The 24,299-nt window shown below is 37.5% G+C and overlaps 1 protein-coding gene across 1 annotated transcript in view; it reads right to left on the bottom strand.

Annotated features, from left to right (window-relative positions):
* Positions 1–24,299, bottom strand: part of IL1RAPL2 (interleukin 1 receptor accessory protein like 2) — a 546,035-nt gene that overhangs the window by 495,931 nt on the left and 25,805 nt on the right. The window contains exon 3 of the mRNA XM_004285240.3: positions 12,284–12,470. Coding sequence (XP_004285288.2) covers positions 12,284–12,470 — 187 coding nt within the window. The remainder of the gene's footprint in view (positions 1–12,283; positions 12,471–24,299) is intronic.

Here is a 24,299-nt window from a genome sequence, read left to right as displayed (position 1 = left end):
TGCTAATGGACTAATCAGATAAGAACAAATCTTCACTAATTGGTTAACCATCCCCCAGCAACGTAATACTTTAACCCACTGAAAATGTATAGCTCCTAAGAGGCCACGCCAACACTAATCCTAGCAGGTGGGTAGAGAAATTATATTTTGTTCAGAAGAGCCTTGTAGATGATATCCTGCCCCCACCAACCCATCCTTCACCAAGTTACCTCATTGGCTATCCTGCCCACGTCTGGGTGCCTATATCAAATCTCAGAAGTCTTCCAGGTTTTTTACTCCATTATTTGCAGCATCTCTGCCTTAAGCTGCTGGCTGCGAGGCTTACTACTGTCACTGCTTCTCTCCTGCCCCCAGTCTTCCCATCATCTCTTTCCTATTGGACAGACAACATTACCATACTTCACTCCCTCCAGACCTGTTTAGTTTAATTCTGACAGACTGGTGGGCAATAAAGTTTGCAGCACATAGGTCAAGTCTCAAGATGGTTGTTTATCTGAGGTAAGGACAAACTACCAGAACCTCGAATGGGAACAGGCCCCTAATATTGTCCTCAGTGTGTAATGCCTCTATTAGTTAATGCCTCTGAGACCATTACATTGAAATTAATCAACTGGAAGTTTTCGCTGAGGACCAGTTTTACCTAAGTTTAACAAACAGCTTCAGTTCATGGTCCAGCTGTCCTCTCACAGAACAGTTTGCTGTAGGACATCCTTGCTCAGTCAAAATCACATCAGCCTTTAAATTCCAGCTTCCTTCCCTTCTTCCCAGCCTTCCTGAGTGGAAGATGTTATTTGCCAGCAGTTGCTAGGTTGGGAGCCTAGGATGTTCAACAGAAACATCTGTTGACCCAGCCCCTTGAAGCTGCCAGCCATATTTGGATCTTGGAGTTCCCACCCTGAAATATTCACCACTACATTCACAGTTTACTTCTGAGATAGCATCATCACAACCACAGGTGTATTTCAATCAGTTTGATTTGTTAGTCATGGTTACTTCAGTGCTATTCAGAGCACATGACTCATTTCTCACAGCAAGAACATGAGGAAGATTCATTTAAATATTTATTCTGATTCTGAATTTCAGACACAAAGCAGCTGTGCAACCATAAGGCAATCACATACCCTCTGGTCCTCTTCAAATACTTAACATCCATTCCCTCACACCAAACTTCTCTCCTTTGCCCTGGAGACTGAACTATTCCACAGAGCATCTAGGCTCTGCCTAACAATTTGTAGGAAACCTGAACTTTCTTCACTTTAAAGATGGAAGAGATAGGAGCACAATTGTGAATTGGGTATCAATCTTGTACTTCCACTCCAAATGCCTAGGATAACCCACTGCAGAGAGTCCTTCCCCTCCCTAGTTCTTTTCCTCTAACTTTCTATCTTCACAGTCCTAATGTTGAATTTTGGTACCCCCACAGCAGTTCAGTATAAATCCCACATTCAAATACTTGGGATGAAATCCCAAATTATATGTTCTTGAGCATACTACTTAACAATCTAAGCCTCAGTTGCTTCACCTATTTTTAAAAAGTTGGTGATAATCATATTATATACCAAATAGGGGTAATTATTAGGATTAAATGAGGTAATGCATATAAATCCTCTGTAATATAGAGCATCACATGCTAAAACCACTCAATAAATATTAACTATTATTCTATCATTGTCATTACCCTCAGCATCCAGCTTTCAAATTACATACACAACTATCTTGATATGTTAATAACTATTAGGAGTTAATGTGACTCATATTTCTATAGGAGTCTGGAGACAATCCAAAAGACAATCCAAAGTTACCATTCCAATGAAGGGGTTGATTTACTTTCTTATCTGACACATAAAGGACCTGAAAGTTATTACTGCCATCCTAACAACAAGAAAAAAGCTGAACAAACTGAAACTCAATAACTTCTTTTATTTCCATCAGGTAATTGAGGTCACAGTAAAAGCCACTGTCCCAGAAACTGGAGAGACAGGGAGATACAGAGAATCACAGTTTACTGGGAGCAGAAACAGCCTCAGGAGCCAACTGGTAGGAACACTTAAAGGATAATTGAGTAATTTCTGGAGACTAAGTGTGAACTAGCTTGAGAAATAAAAAATCCCTGAGGGCCCAGTTTTGGAAGGCAGCCCACACTTCTGTAAGGTTTACCTCCATGAGCCCCACCAGGTTCTTCTCAGACTGAACATCAGAGAAAAATCCTGCTTCTGGAAAAGGATGGGGAAAGTAAACCATTTTGAAATATACCCAAAGAGCCTGCCCATAAAAGACGTGGGGTACAGGAAATATACAACCCCAGCCTCCTCTAGCCTTTGAAGTGGGGAAAGAAATAGCCAGCTCCAGTCCTCTCTATTTTTCCTGTCTTACAGGAAGCTGAGAAGCACATATGATGGTCACAGGCCAGGGACTAGGCTCACTAAAAGACGGAATCTAATCACAGGATTATAGAATGCTTTCCCTTGCCCAACACCTTACCAGCACATCAATAGGGCTCCTGTATAATAACACGATATTACAGTTGAAAGAAATGCACAACACAGACCTTATTTAAGAATATATCTCTAGGGGCTTTCCTGGTGGCACAATGGTTGAGAGTCCGCCTGCCGATGCAGGGGACACGGGTTCGTGCCCCAGTCCGGGAAGATCCCACATGTCGCGGAGTGGCTGGGCCCGTGAGCCATGGCCGCTGAGCCTGCACATCCGGAGCCTGTGCTACAGGACGGGAGAGGTCACAACAGTGAGAGGCCCACGTACCACAAAAAAAAAAAAAGAAAAAAAAAAGAAAAAAAAAAGAAAAAAAAAAGAATATATCTCTAGAAAGATAACAGGGAAGTAAAAAATAAGGACACCAGAGAGACTTTTAGCTTCTAACACCTACAGCAAGTAGTAAAAACAGCCTGACTCTTAGCCAGATAAACATAAAAAAAAGCTCACAGTAAAGGCCTATTTACTTCAGTTCCTTTTACCAAGTACATCACGTCTGGATTTTTAAAAATATTTACAAGGCATACTAAAAGACAGAAAAAAACACTGTTCAAAGAGAAAGAAGAAGCATCAGAACCAGACTAAGATAGGGCAGAAATTTTAGAATTACCAGTCTGGGAATTTAAAATAAGTATGATTAATATGTTAATGACACTAATAGAAATAGTGGACAATATGTAAGAACAGAAGAGAGATGGAAACTCTTAGAATCAAAAGAGAAATGCTAGAAATCAAAACACTGTAACAGAAATAAAGAATGTCTTTGATAGGCATATTCATAGACTGGACATGGCCGAGGAAAGAATTAGTGAGCTTGAAGGTATATCAATAGAAACCTCCCAAACTAAAAAACAGAGGAAAAAGAATGAAAAGAAATTGAACAGAATATCCAAGAACTGTGAGAGGAGTACAAAAGATGTAACATAAATGTAATGGGAATACCAGAAGGAGAAGAAAGTGAGAAAGGAACAGAAGAAATATTTGAAGTCATTCTAATGCTGGCTCATCCAAGATTACCAGACTAGATCATACAAGACTGGGTATGACAGAGAGGTTTGGTGTACAGATAGGTTACTATAAGCAAATGAAATGAGTTTTGAACAATATATAAAAGTTAGGCAGGCAAGCAGGACATACAGGACAGAGGGAATAACATGTGTAGAAGAACTCAGATGTGAAAAACCATGGAGTGGACAAAAAAATATGAATAGTTTTGCTCTCTTGAGAGTGGCAATGAGTAGGCGGAGGCCAGATACTAAAAGCCTTAAATTCCATTCTAAGATATTTGTACACTGTCAGGTTTCAAATCTCAGCTCTGTCACTATATAACCTATCTCATAAGACTGTTCTAAGAATTGAATTAGCTAATTAATGAACATGTGTGGCACAGTGTCAGGCCCTGTAAATACTCAACAAAAAGGAACTACTAACTAAAAGTTTTTATAGAATCATTGGAGTGCTTTAAATAGTGGCACACTATGATCAGATGTGCATTTCTAAAAGATCATTCTAATGGATATATAGAAGGTAGTCAGATTATAAAAAGAGACATTGCTTAAAAGGCTTTAATTTACTTTGATCTGTTTTTATCTCTCAAATGTCATTAATGCCATTAAGGATACACAGGAAGACCCTTTAAAGTCTGGATTCTTATAACAATTTAGGAAAGATCAATAGCAAACTCCTGTTAAATTTGAGAAAAACAAACATGTCAATAATTATAGAAGTTGACAAAAACTATCATTTTGATAAATCCAGAAATTGGACAGTCAAAACTCAACCTTATAAGATCTTTATTCCTAATCACCAAAACCCAGCAGCAAATGGTCATCAATGGGTGAATGGCTAAACAGTGGTACATCTCTACAGTGGAATATTGGACAATTATTCAGCAATAAAAGGAATGAACTATTGTTATATACCACAACATTGACAAATCTCAAATGAATTATGCTAAGTGAGCAAAGATAGGCACAAAAGGCTACATATCATATTATTCCATTTATATGACATTCTGGAAAATACAAAACCATAGGAATAGAAAACATATCTTTTTAGCAAGGACTGGGGCTTGGAGGAAGGGACTGAATACAAAAGGACATGGAGAAAATTGCAATGATGAAAATGTTCTGTATCTTGTTTGTGGTGTATATATTTGCTAAAACACATCAAGTTGTTCAAGTAAAAAGGATGCATTTTATGTTTGTAGATTATACAGAATAACAGGACTTTAAAAACCCTCAATCTTAAATTCCCAATTGGAGTTGGAGATGTCCTAACTTTGCTTCTAGCTTTCTATGTAACTTTTTCCTTTCTATAGTAGCAGCAAATATCAAGGACTTTAGTCATTAGATGTTTATAACATGTCTGAGATATATGGCATACATTGTTATATCTATTTTATATGTGGGAAAATAGAGGCCCAGGGTCATCCAATTACTCATCCACATTAATGGTGTAATGGTGACCAGAATCCAGGTCCCCAGGCTCAAAGACCAGTGCTTCTTACACATATTAAATACCCATTCCTCAAATAGCAACCCATCTTCTCTATAATTTGCAAATAATAAATAACCATTTTCCCATTTCTAATGCCATACCTAAAAATAAAAACAAGGATAAACGGGTCTTAAATCTTGTGTCACTGACTGTGGTTTTAGGGCATACAAAATTGAAGCCTTCATGGGATTCCTAGCTCATTCCTTCCGGATAAAAGTATCTTTGAAAATTCTAGTTAAATAGATTAAGATTTTCAAGATGGAATGTAATTTTATGGTTACAAAATAAGGTACATACTAATATCAATACATTTTCAAAAGGGATTCAAAAACCCCAAGCATTTTGCCAAACCATTTTTATAGCCAAAATGTGTCGGCCATTTGGGCTGTGGTATTACAAGGTCTTCAATGACCTTCTTTTTCCCTCTTTAAGAAAATTGTCAGGATTTTCTGGGAGACAAGATTGCAGATTAGAAAGACTTGAGCTCACCTCCTCTCATGAAAACACCAAAATCACAACTTATTGCTGTACAACCATTGACAAAAAAGACTGGAACCTACCAAAAAAGATATTCTACATCCAAAGACAAATAAGAAACCACAGGACGGTAGGAGGGGAACTTTCATGATATAATCAAATCCTATAACCACCGAGTGGGTGACCCACAAACTGGAAAATAATTATATCGCAGATGTTCACCCATAGGAGTGAGAGTTCTGAGCCCCATGTCAGGTTCCCCAGCCTGGGGGTCTGGCATCAGGAGGAGGAGCCCCCAGAGCATTTGGCTTTGAAGACCAGTGGGCTTGTGTACAGGAGATCCACAGGATGGAGGGAAACAGAGACTCCACTCTTCAAGGGCACACACAAGGTTTCACGTGCACTGGGACTGTGGCAAAACAGTGACTCCATAGAAGCCTGGGCCAGACCTACCTGTGGGTCTTGGAGGCTCTCCTGGGGAGGCAAGGGTTGGCTGTGGCCCACTACAGGGGCAAGGACACTGGTGGCAGAGACCCCAGGCAGTATTCCTCAGAGTGAGCTTCCCTGGTGGTCACCATTTTGGCACCGAGACCTGGCCCCACCCAACAGCCTGAAGGCTCCAGTGCTGGGACACCTCAGGCTAAACAACAAACAGAGTGGAAACACAGACCCACCCATCAACAGACAGGGGGCTTAAAGTTGTCCTGAGCCCACAGCCATCTCTAGACACACCCCTTGACACAGCCCTGCCCATCAGAGGGACAAGACCCAGCGCCACCCACCAGTGGACAGGCACCAGTCCCTCCCACCAGGAAGCCTGCACAAAACCTTGGACCAACCTCACCCACGAGGGGGCATACACCAGAAGCAGGAAGAACTACAATCCTACAGCCTGCAGAACAGAGACCACAAATACAGAAAGTTAGACAAAATGGGATGGCAGAGAAACATGTTCCAGATGCAGGAACAAGATAAAAGCCCAGAAGAACAACTAAGTGAAGTGGAGATAGGCAATCTGCCTGAAAAGGAATTCAGAATAATGATAGTAAAGATGATCCAAGATCTCAGAAAAAGAATGGAGGAACAGACTGAGAAGGTACAAGAAATGTTTAACAAAGAACCAGAAGATTTAAAGAACAAACAGAGATAAACAATACAATAACTGAAATGAAAAATACACTAGAAGGAATCAATAGCAGAATAAATGAGGCAGAAGAAGGAATAAGTGAGCTGGAAGACAGACTGGTGGAAATAATTGTCACAAAACAGAATAAAGAAAAAGGAGTGGAAAGAAATGAGGACAGTCTAAGAGACTTCTGGGACAACTTCAAACACACCAACATTTGCATTATAGGGGTCCCAGAAGGAGAAGAGAGAGAACCTGCCTGAGAAAACATTTGAAGAGATAGTAGCTGAAAACTTCCCTAACATGGGTAAGGAAACACTCAAGTTCAGGAAGCACAGAGAGTCCGATACAGGATAAACCCAAGGAGAAACACGCCAAGACACATTTTAATCAAATTGACAAAACTTAAAGACAAAGAGAAAATATTTAAGGCAACAAGGGAAAAGCAACAAATAACATACAAGGGAATGCCCATAAGGTTAACAGCTGATTTTTCAGCAGAAGCTCAAATGAACGTATTTACAAAGTGGAAACAGACTCACAGACTTCAAAAACAAACTCATGGTTACCAAAAGGGAAAGGTCGGGGGGAGGCATACATTAGGAGTTTGGGATTAACATATACACACTACTATATATAAAATAGATAATCAACAAGGACCTATTGTATAGCACAGGGAACTCTATTCAATATTCTATAATAACCTATATGGGAAAAGAATCTGAAAAAGAATAGATATATGTATCTGTATAACTGAATCACTTTGCTGTACACCTGAAACTAACACAACATTGTAAATCAACTATACTCAAATATAAAATAAAAATTAAATTAAAAAAAAACTCCATACTACCCAACTTAGCATTTAAAAAAAAGAAAGAAAACTGTCAGAATGTTTAGCAAGATAAATAACTGTAAAGCTCTTAACTTTGGAAGCTTATCTCATTGTAATGAGTGACAGCATTTAGAAATGGTCATTCCTAGACTATTATTTAGGAGATGAAATTAACTCCTCACAATCCATCTGCAATTTTCTTAAACATGGTATGAGTCAGATATCTATTTTTTTGCAAGTGAATTGTCAATTATGTGCACATCATTTTTAATAAGCCGTTATCCCCCCTCCAAACCCATTAAAATGATATGTTATTATATACTAAATTCTCATATATACATACTTTATCTGTTTCTGGATTCTCTATTCTATTTAACTGATCTATTTATGCTTTCTTAAACTTACTATTTTAATTGCTACTGTTTTGCAGTAAGTTCAGTCTCAGTTAGACTAAGTCCCCTCTTATTAATGTTTTCTTCCAAAATTTCATTTGCAAAACTGATATATTCACTCATCCATATGAATGTTATAATGTTTATCATGTTGTCTAATTTCTAAAAATTCATATTTTAGCAAATTGGATTACTTATTTATATAATATTGGGAATAACTGATCTTTTTTTCTATGAGATCTTCCAATGCAGAAATATGTTCTGTCTCTCCATTAATTTAGACTATATTTTATGTCCTTCAATAAAATTATATTTTTATATAGGTCTCCTCCCATCTTTGTTAAATGTATTCCAAAGTGTTTTACAGTTTTTCATTGTTGTAAATGGGATAATTTCATTTTTTCCTTTACATATCTAACCGATTATTACTGGCAAAAATAAAAATTATTGAATAGTTTGTATATTTTTATTAAGCTAAGTTATCAAATTATCTCATTAGTACTATTTTTTTGTTGTTGTTTAATCTCTTGGGTTTTCTTGGTATACAATTATACAATCTGAAAAATAAGATTATTTTGTCCTCCTTTTCCAATGTTTGTATAGTGTATTTCATTTAAATTTCTTATGGCATCAGCTAGAACCTCCAAAACAATACTGAATAATAGAACTGACAGAGATCATTCCTATCTTGTACGCCATGGATGTAAGGATATAAGTATGTTTTCAAGGATGTTTACTGCAATACTTGGATTATTTTTAAAAAACTAGAAAAAATTGAATATCCATCTGAAAAATGGTTGAATAAAGCAAGGTTATATCTAGCCTATGAACTATGATACAGCTATTAAAAATGAATTAGATATATATAGTCAACATGCACATAGTAGGCACCCAGTATATATATACTAACTGAATGAATGAATTTGCACTGACCTATCCATAATGCACTCAACCATTCCATTATAACCAACGGCAAACATCTGAAATTAAGATAATTGTGGCAAGAAAAAGGAGGATTCAAACTGGAAGACTTGACTTCATTAACATCAGCCTTTTATCAGCAGAGATAACTAATGACACAGATATGCGTTTTACCCCAAGGAACATATTTGTATTTTCATTCCTAATGTCCTATTAAGGTTAGGGAATTTTTTTGTTTAGAAATGGGATAAAGGGACTCTACACTCTTGTGTCAAGTGTTCTCAGTGAATAATGAGGTTGTTCTTGTGTTCTTAGTTCAATAAAGAAAATAATCTTTATCTCTCATTTCAAAAATGTTTCCAAAAGCATTGACATAATTGTATATTCTGTTCTAATATTTAAGCCCCATACATAGCGTCAGGAGGAAGTGCTGAAAGTGTAGCCCCTCTCCTCACTTCCTTTTGCTAACAGAGTTCAGATAGAGGAGTTACAGACCCCTTATGCATATCTCTTACATTCCAAGGACAACCAGGATAGGCTTACTCATTCATCTTTATGAACACGCCCCAGTGCCATATGAGCCACCTCTACCTTCCTATTCACCTGTGATTACCTGCAGGCATGGAAGAATAGTCCTCAAAGGCCTGCCATAACAGGATGGTTGGAAAGTAAACAAGTTTAAAGATTACATATATTTGAAAAGAAGACTGGGAATAGGATCATGCAACACATACTTTTCACTGTTAAAACACTGGAGATAATACATTGTACATTTCTAACTTTGGATATGCACCAGAATTAACTCCAGACAAATGTGTCCTCCTTTTTTCATTGTTGTAGCCAGAGCAAAATCACTTCATGTTCAGTCTGGTAGGAAATGCACAGACTACAAAGCAAGCAAGGCAGATTATCGAAGTATTGGCTAAAAAGGAAACGTTTTCCTAATATGTCAATTTTTCAAGGATTTACTTAAAACCATGTGTGAAAAGTGGGGTTAACAATGCATTTGGGAGCTTCACAGACTCTTTAACTTTTGGTTTTAATTTTTTATCCTGATCCATTTGTATAGTGTAATGGCTAAGTGGAAGGGCCCAGGAGCCAAACTGCAAGTCACAAACAGCTGTGTGACATTTGTTGAGTCACTTAACTCGTCTGAGTCTCCAGTCATGTCTTTTGTAAAATGGGGATAATAATAATACCTACATAAGACATAAGATTGAGACTGAGAAACTAGAAGTTGAGTTAATCCATCTAAAGCACTTAAAATAGAGTCTGGCATATAGTAAGTACTTAATAAATATTACCTATCATTATGCTTATTATTTATCAATTGTAAAATGTTATACAAATATTAAATATTATTATCCAGGCAGAGCTGGAAAAGCCCTTTGTTTCACCATCATTGGTCCATTTCTAAGAAAGAGTGAGGGTTAGCTTTTTCCAAGGAATAAACTGCTTTGGTAGACAATGACTATGGTGATGTATAGAGATGTGAAGAAAGGGGAAAAAAGAATTTAGTGAAAAGACAAAAAGATGAGATAGAATGAACACTGTAAGAGAAAGCTGATGACCTGGAGTTTACTCCTAGCTGCTAACCCTTGAGCTAGTCAACCTCCCTTCCTGAAGTATAAAATTGAAATAAAACCTTTTTTACTCATCTTAAAGAAGTGCCTGCAATCGAGGCTGGGTTTAGCTCCAGGCCTATTGCAGGAGAGGTTAGTGATTAAGAAAATGGACTCTGGAACCACACTGCCTTGAATATAAAATGAAGCTTTGTTAGCTGAGTAGCTTTGGACAAGTCTCTACATTCCTGTAAGACTCAAGTTTTTTCCTCTGTTAAATGATGATAATAGCGCCCACCACACAGAGTTGCATTGAGACTTAAGTGAGATAACATAGAGACCAAGCTTAGCACAGCAAATGGCACATAGTAAGTGATTAAGAAATACTAACAAGGCTAGGACTTTCCCTGGTTGTCGAGTGGTTAAGACTCTGTACCTCCACTGCAGGGCGTGCGGGTTTGATCCCTGGTCAGGGAACTAAGATCCCACATGCCATGCAGCGTGGCCAAAAAAAAAAAAAAATTAAAGAAAAAAGAACTACTAACAAGGCTGATGATGGCATGAAGGGTCCCACTAAGTATGGATATTCTATATTTATGCATAATGAACATCATGTTCCTTTTTATGTGTCAGAATATTAAGAAAAAAAAAAGGAGGATGACACTTCACAAAGAGACTTGAGGTTCTAGTTCAGGACATGCTCTTGCTGTCTCTTGTCGAGTTCCCCCAGGCATGAAGATAGAGGAACTTCCAAATGTAAAAGCACCTGACAACTGTAGGAGCTAGGGTTTAGGCTTTCCTGGAAACTGAGGGTCTGTCAGATACTACAGAAACAACCTGTCCTACCTTTTATGTATGTTTGGTTGCAATAATGTGCACAGTACCTGTGCAGAAAACCCCCTTGGTCACCTCTGGCCACCATATATAGTCATATATGGTCACCATGGGCCAACCAGTGTGGCTCAGAGGTGGCAGAGGGTGCTCAGTCCTCTTTTAGAACCACAGTGCCCCAGGCTCGCAGCCAGAATATCATAGTTGAAAGGTTGTATGTTTATTTTTCTGCTTCCTGCCCTAGATCCATGCTCTGCCTTTGTCTGACCTACTCTGGGCCCAGAGAAGCTGAAGACTATTGATTCTACCCCCTGGTTTTGCTTTCTGAATTCTGTTTGAACTCACATGGTGGGAGGGAAGACACTAGCAAGAAACCAGAAGGCGGGAGTTAAGAGGGGTTAGGGTGTCCATTCTATCCACTCCCTCTCTGTTTTCCACAGTTAATATGCTCCTCTAAGGCCACAGCTCTTGACAGGCCTGCTCTGCTCTTGCCAGGTTCCAGAGATACAGCTCCTTCCCCTTGCCACTCTAGACCTAGGAGCGGTAATTTACAGCTTTTTCCCTTTTTGGTTCCCTTAACCCTAACCACACCTCTGTAAACAGTTCCTTCATTCAACTCTTATCTGTACAACCTTTGAGTGTGGTTTATTTCCAGATAAACACGTTATTTCCAGTGTTCACATATCCTGCACTGGGCCCATTTCTCTCCTCTGCACTGACTGCAGTGGTTTTCACAATATAGACCATGATAATCGTTGTTATTTCTTGTAAGCACCATTCCTTGTAAAGATGGGCCTTTGTTCCTAACAGTGAATAATATTTCTAGGTCCCTCAAATAATTTCTTTCATGTGTTATTTCAGTCTTCACTCTTCTTCCCATTTGCTCTCATGAGTTGGGTTAAAGGGATATTTTCCTTATTTTTAGTCATTGGAGAAGCTGGGATTGCTTCTGACACCTGCTGATGGAAGTACATGAAAACCAGTAATATATAGGGATCATAGCTCTGAATTATTTAGCTGTGGATCTGCTGATTCTTCTCAGTGAAATATCTAATACCAAAAACTCAAAATAAAATCTCTCCCTTTTTATCTCCCCAAGCCAGCTATTGACTTAGGGTAAAAAAATGCATTTGACATCATGCTGAGTTACCTTGTACCACACAACATCAGGCTCCTGATCGGACTTTTTAAAGTCATCCATGTCTGGACAGGATATCTCCTTTCTTTTAGTGACTTCAGATTTTTCCAAATAGCGGATCCTGCTATTGTAGCACAGACCTGATTCATTCTCTGCAACAGTCAAGGACATTGACACCTTCATGCAATATGTCGAGTTTCTGTAGGGATAGAGAAATAGCAAAATGGCTTTATTGGGTGTTTACACCTATGTTTTTACTCTGTATATTTCAAGAATATTGACTTTTCCACTTAGGACCTTGCCTAGAAATCAGAAACAACATGGAAACAACACAGAACATTTTTCTACTTCAACTGACATGAAGATATGGAACAAAATGCTAATGTGGACATCTCTGGCCATGAGATAGCTACATAGAGCAGCTGTACCCATCTTCTGAAATGTAAAACAGTCAGACTGCTTTCCCAGTGGTAAACATTGCTATGTTGACAATCTGATAGCAAAAACTTATGAGAAAGTCTATAACTAGGGCTATAGCCATTTCTGGTTTGCCCTTATGGCCAGTCCCTTAACAGGTATTCCAAGGATTGTTAATTTTTCCATTGGTTTCTAAGCCAACATTTTCTTTTATAGGATACATACCAAAAAACAGATCAACAACTTGTATGGGTATAAGTGAATCACTTTGTTGTACACCTGTAACTAGCACATCATTGTTAATTAACTATACTCCAATATAAAATAAAAATAAAAACAGATCAACATATAGAAGATACCCGTTAACTCACATAGCTTTTTAAGGTGTTTACTGAGATATGTCAGGGGTCAAATTTGGGTTCCTACAAAGAACAAATCCTAGCAGAGTGGATTAATTTTATTCATCAAAACTAGAATTATAAAGGAATTTCAACATTGAATTTTACCATAAAGCTGCTTTAGAAATTGGACATTACTGGGCTAACCCATAATAGAAGGGTATTTATGAAATTGAATTCTGCCTTCATTTCCCTATATATATCCCATGACATTTCCCTACCCTACTCTACCTAGACTCCAGAAGATATCAACCTCACAAAAGAAATCTGGAAAGTATGAGGAAGAGATCAGAAGCAGCCTGGTAAGACTCAAAAGAAGGTCAACTGTAAATCTCTTGGTGAGACATTTCAGAATCATATGTGTTCTAAACATCAAGGGATACCTGCTGTTAAAAAACAAAAGTGCCAGGGATAATTCAAAACCGAGTATTTTTACAACTAAGTAAAAACAATCCTGATAAATGGGATTAACATGCCAACCAATAATTTTAAGATGGCCTCAAATGATTGTTACTATTTTTACTTCTTAGTATTCATTGAAATTTCACAATATGCCAGACACCATACAAAACACAGGAGTGCAGATGGCTGCTGCCCATTGGGTTTACAAACTAAGTTAATCAAAATGACTGCTACTTGGATTTCTAGTGAAGTTAATTACTGGCAAGTACTCCTGACTATGTGATGCCTGTGTCATCTGAAGATACACTTCCATTCTGATATTCAGATGTAACCCCATTATACAATGTAGATTGTGAGCTATTGCTTTTCTCTCTTCCTCAATGTAGGTTCTTAGGGTTTAATATATGGCCACTAGGGATCAAATGTAAGAACATTTAATTCTATTAGATGTTTGACAGCTTCTTTAAGAGCCATGAAGCTAAAGCCACCAGAAATGTTTTTAAGTCTCAGCCAATAAGGTAAAATTTGGTTCAATCAATTTGGCTCTTCTTGACTCCATTTTCAATACTTCAGTGCTAAACATGCCCATGTCTTCTTGCTTTCTTTAACATCCTACATGATGTGGCCTATCGTAACATTCTGTCCTTCACTCATTAGGGTGCAGTCGCAATTGTATTTACTCTGTTACTTGAATATACTAAGCCTATTTGAGCCATGGTTGTTTATACTTGCTCTTCTCTTTGATTTTCTATCATGTGCTTTTTGTTAAGTGTGAGCAAAGAATTTGTTGCTCTTGTTCATCACTCTATTCCTGGGATCTAAGTTGATAGCAAGGGCTTAGTAAATGTTAGTTGATTAAATGTATGGGCATCAAAAGGTATGTATTCAAGAGACATGTCCTCCCTGCTCTACTTTTGCATAAACTCATTATGGAACTAACCACCCCATCCCCATTCTACAGAGTCATGTGTGTATGTGGCTGGTCAAATATCACATTCCCTGTTTAAATATGACTCAAGATAATTCTGCAGGTATTCTTGTACCACCAGGGTAAGGATTAGCCAAATTTGGTGCATCAGCATACCAGCAAAGAAAAAACTATGATGACTATATCTGGGAGACAAGGAGGACTAGGGTATGTATAGGGGATGGAAGGAAGATAAATGGTCACAGTTTTTAAAAAGTTTTAAACGAAGCAGAAAGAAAATCACCTCTGCTAAGAATGTAAAATATTATGAACAGTTGTTAATGTCACAGACTTTGATCATATCTGTTCCATGGTATCCATCCATACAGGTGAAATCTTCCCATTTTTGTGTTACAAACCCAGGGAGAGAGAGCTGTTGTCCAGCAGTCTCAACAATAGAAGTATTAGACAGAATGTACAGTTCCCTGAAAGGAGCTTACTATTCCAGATCTATTTAGTCCTGAGGATAAAATAGGATAGACTAAGTAAGGGACCAATATAATATTGTGGTTTCATAACAAAGCACTAGCTTTGAACTAAGATCCACTAGGTTCAACTAGCTCTGTGTCCTTGAGCAAGTTATGTAACATCTCTCAGTCTCAGATTCCTCAGCTGAAAAATGAGGATAAGAAATCCTTTATGGTGGCTCCACTGGAGTTTGGAGGAGGAAGCTCTTTTATTATACAAACTTAAGCAAAAACAAGTTTACTGTTTTCAGTTGGAATGGTTATAATATCTGACCTCTCCAGGCTGCTGTAACTATTAAGCAAATATAAAACATGTAACACAGCATCTGACCCATAGTAAATATTTAATAGACTGCCATTAGAATTGTTTTTTTTTGTTTTGTTTTGTTTTTTACCGCTTGTATTAGTTCCTACATATATTGTTGATAAATTAATAATTATAATTTATATGTGATGTAGTAATTGTGAACAATCATCAGTATAATAAAAACAATACATTGGCAGTGATGGGTTAAGATATGCCACTGGCCTGGGGTGCCACTTGAGAGAAGAGTCTAGAAGAGGTCAGTTAGGCAAAAGGCCTAGTACCAGTGTGCCATGAAGGTCTGAAAGGATCAAAAAGATATACTGACCTAGGCACAAAAAGAAGTTAATCAAGAGAAAGCAACTAAGGCAAGAAGGAACTTCCAGGTACTGTGAATACCAGCTACTAGGCAAAGGCCAGAACTTTGGAGGTCGAATTGTTAGAGTTCCACTAAGCCTTTTGCAAGTTTCTTAGACAAACACCTTCTATAATAAAGCCCAGACCCCTAGGCAAGTTTTCGTGTTCCCTCTCCAAAATGCCCAAAGTATACACTATGTAGGTCATGCCAGCAGCACTTTCATTAACTTGGGATGAGGATGAGGGCAGGGAACCCACCCTGGAAATGGCTGATAGGTTGAAGGAGGAAATATTCTCTAACCCTTATCCACAAACAATCTTGACCAGGGCTCTGCATGAATTCACTCTTGCTCTGGTCTTTACCATGTAAAAGCCTGCTGACAGATTGCTTGTTACCCCATGAGCAAGCCCTAGTATGAAGTCCTTGATGACGACCAAATTCTCTGGAACTCAAGACAAGGCCTGGTGTGAGTCCTGTTGTTTCCATTGCTGACTTGGGGAAGGTGTGATCAAGGATGCCTGACAGTCTGAGACTCAGATTGATTTTGATTAGTTGTGTAATCCAGCCCTGGCACAGTTCCTGTTAATAATCTTGCATTATATAGATTTTACTTTGAAAAATGCCGCAGGCCAGTTCTATTTAAAATGTTTCCTGCAACTGGGACCTAAAAATGTTACTTTTCTTTCATTAGGTACAATTAGAGCTGTGCAAGTTTGAGGAGGCAGACTGACGAGTGTGCAAGAATGGGAATTGTACTTTTTTCTGTCCTCCCTTCACATCCTGAGGGGGACAAGGAGCACATTCAGGCTCAACATGAGCAAAGGGCCTTCACAATGATGTTGCAGCAATGCCTTACAATTGTATACATTTGTAATCTTTCAAGTATTTCCATATCTCTTGTCTTACTTAATTCTGGCAATAATCCAGGAAAAGGTGCACGGTAAGTATCATCTACATTTTGTATAGGAGTAAAACAGAGACACAGAGAGGATAAATAACTTAGTCAAGATCATATAGCTGGTCAGTGGCTTAGAACCAAGGTTCTGGCTGTTAGCCCCTGGCCACTCTCAGAACTTGGTGTTATCAGCTGAACTAACTCATGGTTATCCACACCAACTTGGGGATGCTCACAGAAAGAAATGCAGATGTGTACAGATAACACTTAAAGAACACTGTTATTAAAATGCACAGCACAGAATTTTCAAATTTGTAAATAAACCTTGCTTTCTATTCCAAAGGTTTAATGTTAGCTACTTTAGGTCATAATTTATACACTTTTTTTGCAGAAATATTTCTAAGGGACAATGTTGATCATCTTGGGTTTCCTAAGGGGAAAAGTGAGACCTAGGATTTAAAACATACATGAGAAATACAGATGCCCCTTTCCAATTCCCATTTATAAAACATGCTAATATTATAAAATCTAAAGTTGTATTTCAAAATATGAGTTTAAGTGCATTTGCTGTATCACCAGGGTTAGCCTACTGAAAATAAACTAAATAAATTAGGGAATTCTTTCATATCTAAAAGCAGAAGCCCAGAAAAAATGTGTCAGGATATAGTTGAAACTTTTCTAAATGGTTCCTTCAACTGTCTTATCTTCATTTCAAAATACTTTCCTTGAAAATCACAGAACTATCTAATGGTTAGTAAACTAAAACCAAGTTTGTTTTCTGATATTTTTGAAATGTGAATTGACCACTATGCATAACTATCAATTAATCAATCTACCATTACTGGATGATATTGTCCTCAAACCAAAAGAACTATGAACTGATATTATACCAATTCAGGGAAGGGAAACAAATGAATAAACAAACAGGATATTAGGCCCTTTGGTGAATTCCATTTCTTGAGAATCATTATAAAATAAGAAGATTTTACTGAAAAACATATTTGTGTGGAAAAGGAGACTTTCAGATGAGTGCAGAAATAAGTACATATAACTGCAAACATGAAATGTTAATACTTTAAAAGACCAAGAGGAGAAAAAATGGGGGAGGATATAAATTACTAATATCAGAAATAAAAGAGGGGACATACAAATCCCATGAATACTAAAAGGATAACATAGGAATATTGTGAACAGCTCTATGCCCACAAATCTGATAACCTAGATGAAATGGACCAATTTTTTGAAAGGCAGAATCTGCCAAAACTCATACAAGAAGAATCAGACAATATGAATAGACGTATAGCTATTAAAGTAATTGAATAGATAATTAATAACCTTCCAAAACAGAAAGCACCAGGCCCAGATAGATTCACTGGTAAATTCTATCAAATATTTAAGAAAGAAATTATATCAATTCTCTATAATCTCTTTCAGAAGATAGAAGCAGAAGGAATACTTTCTAACTCATTCTATGAGGCCATCATTACCCTAATACCCAAACCAAAGACATTAAAAGAAAACTGCAGACCAATATTTCTCATGAACATAGATGCAAAATACTCAACAAAATGTTAGCAAATCAAATCCAATAATGTATAAAAAGAATTATACACCACAACCAAGTGAGATTTATCCTGGTTTGACATTCAAAAAGCAATTAATGTAATCCATCATATCAACAAGCTAAAGTAGAAAAAATCACATGATCAGATCAGTAGACACAGAAAAAGCATTTGACAAAATCCAAAACGCATTCATAATAAAAACTCTCAGTAAACTAGGACTAGAGGGGAAATTCCTCAACTTGATAAAGAATATCTACAAAAAACCCTACAGCTAACATATTTAGGGTGAGAAACTAGAAGCTTTCCGACAATGACCAGGAATAAGGCAGTATGTCCTCTCTCACTACTCTTTTTCAACGTTATACTGGAAGTCCTAGTTAATTCAGTAGACATGAAAATTCATAGATTACATGATTTTCTATGTAGAAAATCTGAAAGAACTGACAAAAAATGCCTGGAACTAATAAGCATTTATAGCAAGGTTGCAGGATATAAGGTTAATACACAAAAGTCAATTGCTTTCCTATATGTCAGAAATGAACAAGTTTTAAATTTGAAATTAAAATCACAATACCATTTATATTTTAGAAAACCCTAAATGAAACACATAGATATATATCTAACAAAATATTTACAAGATCTAGATGATGATAACTACAATACTGAGAAGAACAAAGCTGGAGGACTGACACTACCTGACGTCAAGGTCTACTATCAAGCTATAGTAATTAAGGCATTGTGATAATGGGAAAATAATAGACAAATAGATCAATGGAATAGAATGTTGAGCCTGGAAATAAATCCACATAAATATAGTCAACTGATCTTTTTTTTTAAACATCTTTATTGGAGTTGCTTTACAATGGTGTGTTAGTTTCTGCTTTACAACAAAATGAATCAGTTATATATATACATATGTTCCCATATCTCTTCCCTCTTGCGTCTCCCTCCCTCCCACCCTCCCTATTTTTTTTTAATCTGAGAAATCTTTCCTTTGCCTTCATTTTTAAAAAAAATATTTATTTTATTTTTGGCTGCGTTGGGTCTTCTTTGCTGCATGGGGGCTACACTTTCTCTAGTTGCAGCAAGTGGGGGCTACACTTCCTTGCAGTGCACGGGCTTCTCGTTACAGTGGCTTCTCTTGTTGTGGAGCATGGGCTCTAAGCTCATGGGCTTCAGTAGTTGTGACTCGTGGGCTCTAGAGCTCAGGCTCAGTAGTTGTGGCACATGGGCTTGGTTGCTCCGCAGCATGTGGGATCTTCCCGGACCAGGGCTCGAACCCGTGTCCCCTGCATTGGCAGGAGGATTCTTAACCACTGAACCACCAGGGAAGCCCTCAACTGATCTTTGGCGAAGAAGCAAAGGCAATACAATGGAGCAAAGACAGTCTTTGCAACAAATGGTACTGGAACAACTGCACATCCACATGCAAAAAAAAAATGAATCTAGACACAGATCCTTATGCCCATCACTAAAAGTAACTCAGCATGGGTCACAGACCTAAACATAAAATGCAAAACTATAAAACTCCTAGAAGACAACATAGAAGAAAACCTAGATGACATTGGATATGGCAATAATTTTTTTAAATTACAACACCAAAGGCATGATCCATGAAAGAAATAATTGATAAGCTGAACTTCATTAAAATGAAAAACTTCTGCTCTACCAAAAACAGTATCAAAAGAATTAGAAAACAAGCCACAGACTGGGAGAAAATATTTGCCAAAGACACATCTAATAAAGTTATCCCAAATACACAAAGAATTCTTAAAACTTAACAATAAGAAAATAACCCGACATAAAAATGAGCCAAAGACCTTAACAGACACCTCACCAAAGGAGGTACACAGATGGCAAATAAGCATTTGGAAAGATGTACATCATATGTCATCAGGAAAATGCAAATTAAAGCAATGAGATACTATTGCACACCTACCAGAATGGCCAAAATCCAGAACAAGTGACATCACCAAATGCTGGTGAGGATGCAGATCAACAGGAACACTCATTCATTAATGGTAGGAATGCAAAATGGTACAGCCACTTTGCAAGATAGTTTGACAGTTTCTTACAAAACGAAACATACTCTTACCATGTGATTTAGTATTCATGTTCTTTGGTATCCATCCAAAGGAGTAAAGAAATTATGTCCACACAAAAACCTGCACATAGACATTTATAGCAGTTTTGTTCATAATTACCAAAACTTAGAAGCAACCAAGATGTCTTTCAGTTAGGTGAATGGATAAACTGTGGTACATCTAAGACAATGGCATATTATTTAGTGCTAAAAAGAAATGAGCTATCAGGCCAGGAAAGATATGGAGGAACCTTAAATACATGTTACTAAGAAAGAAAAAAAAAGGCACTCTATAAAGGCTACATACTGCAGGATTCCAACTATGTGACCTTGTAGAAAAGGCAAATCTATGGAGACAATAAAAGATCAGTGGTTGCCAAGATTTGGGGGGAGGTATGAATAGGTAGGGTACTGAGGATTTTTAGGGTAGTGAAAATACTCGTTATGATACTATAACTGTAGATACATGTCACTATACATTTGTCCAATCCCATAGAATGTACAATGCCAAGAGTGAACCACAATGAAAACTATGGACTTCGGGTGATAATGATGTGCCAATGTAGGTTAATCAATTGTAACAAATGTTCCACTCTGATGAGAGATGTTGATAATGGTGTATGCATGTATGTGGGCAGGAGGTATATGGGAAATCTCTGTATCTTCCTCTCAATTTTATCATGAACCTAAAACTTCTCTGAAAAATAAAGTCTTTTTTCAAGAAAAGACCAAGAGGGCCAAAGCTCTGACCAATTTCTTAATATTATCATTTTATGAAGAGCCACAACCTTTTAGATGAATTCAAATGACATTTTTGAGAAACTTCTATGTGCCATGCTGATTGGGTATATTAAAAAAAGCAGATGTAAACTTAACACAATAACAAAAAATATCTGTGCTATAATAAGTTGAGGGAATACAAGATCTTTTGAAAATGTCACTTTTCTACTTTTCAGTCTATAAGCAAATAACCTTATTTATAGTTGTGAAGAGTTCAGGGATTTTTGTGTTTTTTGTTTGTTTTTTAATAAACAATGTTATCTTTCATGGGTGATATCTCTAGTCTATAATAATGTCAATATAATAGGTTTGAATTTATGTACATTCGTTCCATTAGGCAGAAACACAGTTAATAAACAAACAAGGATTCATTGGAGGTGTGAACAGGGAATACTTTATTAACTTCTCCCCTGCTGAAATGAACACTCAGCCTTTGGAATGACATTGATAATCTCCAACCCAGGACTATTCAAACATAATTTCTTAATGGTTCTTGATGCAGTCCAAGAAAAGGTCAACCCAGGGACTTGAACTGAACTGGACTTGAGAATTCTCACTGCTTGGGAATGTGGCCACTACGGTCAGAGAGGCTTCGTTTCAAATCCCTACTCTATCATGCCCTAACCATGGATCTTTAGACAGGTCACTGAGCTTCATTTTTGTATATGTAAAATGTGAATAATAAAAGTTATCCTAATAGAGTTGTTTTGTTACACAAGTGTTAAAAAACATGTAGGGTCTGAGATTTTTACCATACTTCTAATTTTCATGGGTGTTGGTAGAAGACAAGAGACTCTTGGGTCAGAAACAATGGACAGTTAATTATTCACAGCAATAGAAATAGCCAGAATATCAGCATTTGTTTTGCTTCCCCAAACCCAGTTCCCACAAGGCAATACAAAGAGGGCCAGATGACACCAGCACAAGCAGTAGGCTGCATTACAGGACAGGAATCCCAAGCTTAGGAGGCACAACTCTTTAATAATGGGACACAGGCATGCCTGCCTTTTGCTTCAGAGGGAGATACTATCTATATTTTCCAAGGCTGCAAGCAAAACTGTCATTTGCTCTGATGGGAGGCGCAATTTCTACCTTTTATGACTGTTCTCTATACATACATCCCTGAAAAGATAATCTGGGACAAGGGACAGTGCCTCTGTGCATAAGCCATGCAGAAATGCAAGAGATCCATAGGGAATTGTCTCTCAACAATGAGTTAATTTAAAGCTCTTAGCACAGTACCTGACATGTGGTAAGTGCTCCATAGAAAGTAACCCCCTCTTACATCATCACCACTGTATAATTAATACATTATCCACTGACTCCCAAACCAAACTGTAAAGTAAATCTAGATGTTTTGTTTTGTGGTTTAAAGAAAGAGTAGCCAATGGACCAGGTTACAATAGAAATTATATATATTCTAAAAACTACTGGCTCAAGATAAAATTTGTTATCAAAATATCATTCACCCTGAATTCAAAAAAACCTATAATTTATCTGGGGGTGGAGTAGTTAAGTCAGATACCTACTCAAGAAAAATATTGCCTGTGTGTGTGTGTGCGTGTGCGTGTGTGTGTGTGTGTGTGTGTGTGTGTGTGTGTGTGTAAAATAACCCACTCATAGATAACTGAGAATTTTGGATCTTTCCTGTGGCAAGTTCGTCACCATTCTCAAGGAAAGCAATTGCAATCTGCCACCTAGGGGTGTGGGTAACTAGTTAAAAATCTGTTGCCAGTGGCTGACCGACATGTGGGTAAAGGTAAGGGAATAATCAAGGGAAATTCAAAAGATTCCCCGCCACTATCATAACCCACAACATGTTACGAGTGACCCCTGATTTATTGTTTGGTTGAAGACAATTTTTCACTGACTATAACTACAGTGGAACAGTGAGGAGGTTAGGGGTGCCAATGCTCTGTGCAATCATAAATCCACATATAACTTATAGTTGGCCCTCCATATAAATGGTTCCTCCATCTGTGGTTCTGCATCCATGATTCAACCAACTGTGGATTGTGTAATACTGTAGTATTTACTATTGAGAAAAACTGGCACCTATGTGGACCCATGCAGTTCAAACCCATGTTGTTCAAAGGTCAACTGTATTTCTTACTTCTTCACTGCTTCCTATTTAGATTACACTAATATTTTTGTATCTGTCAAAAAGTAGTTTTATAATTATTCTTATAATATTCACAAAAGTTTTGCTTTATCGTCCAAGTTATATTGCAAATACTTCAAAAGCACCGAGCTTCCTTTATATGTGGTTATCTTGCTCCTCATACAGTAGCCAGAATATTCTCTCTATCTTTGTGTTGACAATTATATAAGTTAGTTGTCTTAGCAACTAAGCTGTCATATCCTATGCCTCCATGATCTATTCTCTGATCCCTGCCTACCCACCATAACTGTCACTGTCAGAGGTCTTAAAAGACTGGTAAACATTCAAAATTTCTGCATGCTGCTATAACTTCACTCTATGACCCACTAACATTTGGTTTCTTCCCCATAATTCTTTTGAATTTCTATAATTAGACTCAAGGACATCTTACTAGCCAAATCTAATGACCTCTTGTGTACCCTCAGCCTATCTTACCTCCATGCATAGTTTGAAACTTGTAACTCTCCTTCAACTTTCTAAATCTCTTGTTACTTCTAAGATATCTCTCACTTAGGATTGTCTACTTCTCTGACCACTCCTTATAACTCTACTGTTGGCTTTTCTTCCCTGAGCTATCTCCAGAATGTTAGCCATCTTCCCCTAGGCCTCAGGTTTCCTGCCTCTGTTTTGTTTGCTTGCTTATTTGTGTTTTTCTTCTCTCCCTCCAAACTTCATCTCCAGAAATTTTGTTCAAGCACTAGATTCCAACCACAAACTAAGTGCTGAAGACATCCAAATGTATAATATTTTTCTCTAGCTCTATCCTCTCTCTTAAGATCCAGCCTAGTACATCCATCTAACTATGATTCCATATTACTGTCATGAAAGCACTTATCAGTCCCAAACTGAACTTAGTACCTCTTCCCTACAGTCTGTTATTCCTCCTGTATTATCTATCATGATTAGAGGCATCACTACCTAGTTGCTCAAGTCAGATGCCTCAAAGTCATCTCCACTCCACCTCTCCATACTTATCTCCCTTATACAATTGGCTAACAAGTTTCGCTAATTCTATTTCAAAATTCTCTCCTTATCTGATATTTCACCTAGGTCCTGCCACAGTTCAAGCCCTAATAGTGTCTTGCCTGTACTACTAAAGTAGGATCTTAACAGGTTTCCCTGTCTTCATTTTCTCCCTCCTCCAATCCTTTGGCCAAAAGAAATTATTTATCTTTTATTTCCTAAAAGTGTTTATAAGCAGAAGTGGAAGGATGGTAGCATACAGAGGCAA

Source organism: Orcinus orca, chromosome X (assembly GCF_937001465.1).
Source record: "Orcinus orca chromosome X, mOrcOrc1.1, whole genome shotgun sequence".
Taxonomy (NCBI): domain Eukaryota; kingdom Metazoa; phylum Chordata; class Mammalia; order Artiodactyla; family Delphinidae; genus Orcinus; species Orcinus orca.
The sequence above is the reverse complement of the archived record's forward strand: the minus strand, read 5'-3'. Positions and strand labels throughout refer to the sequence as shown.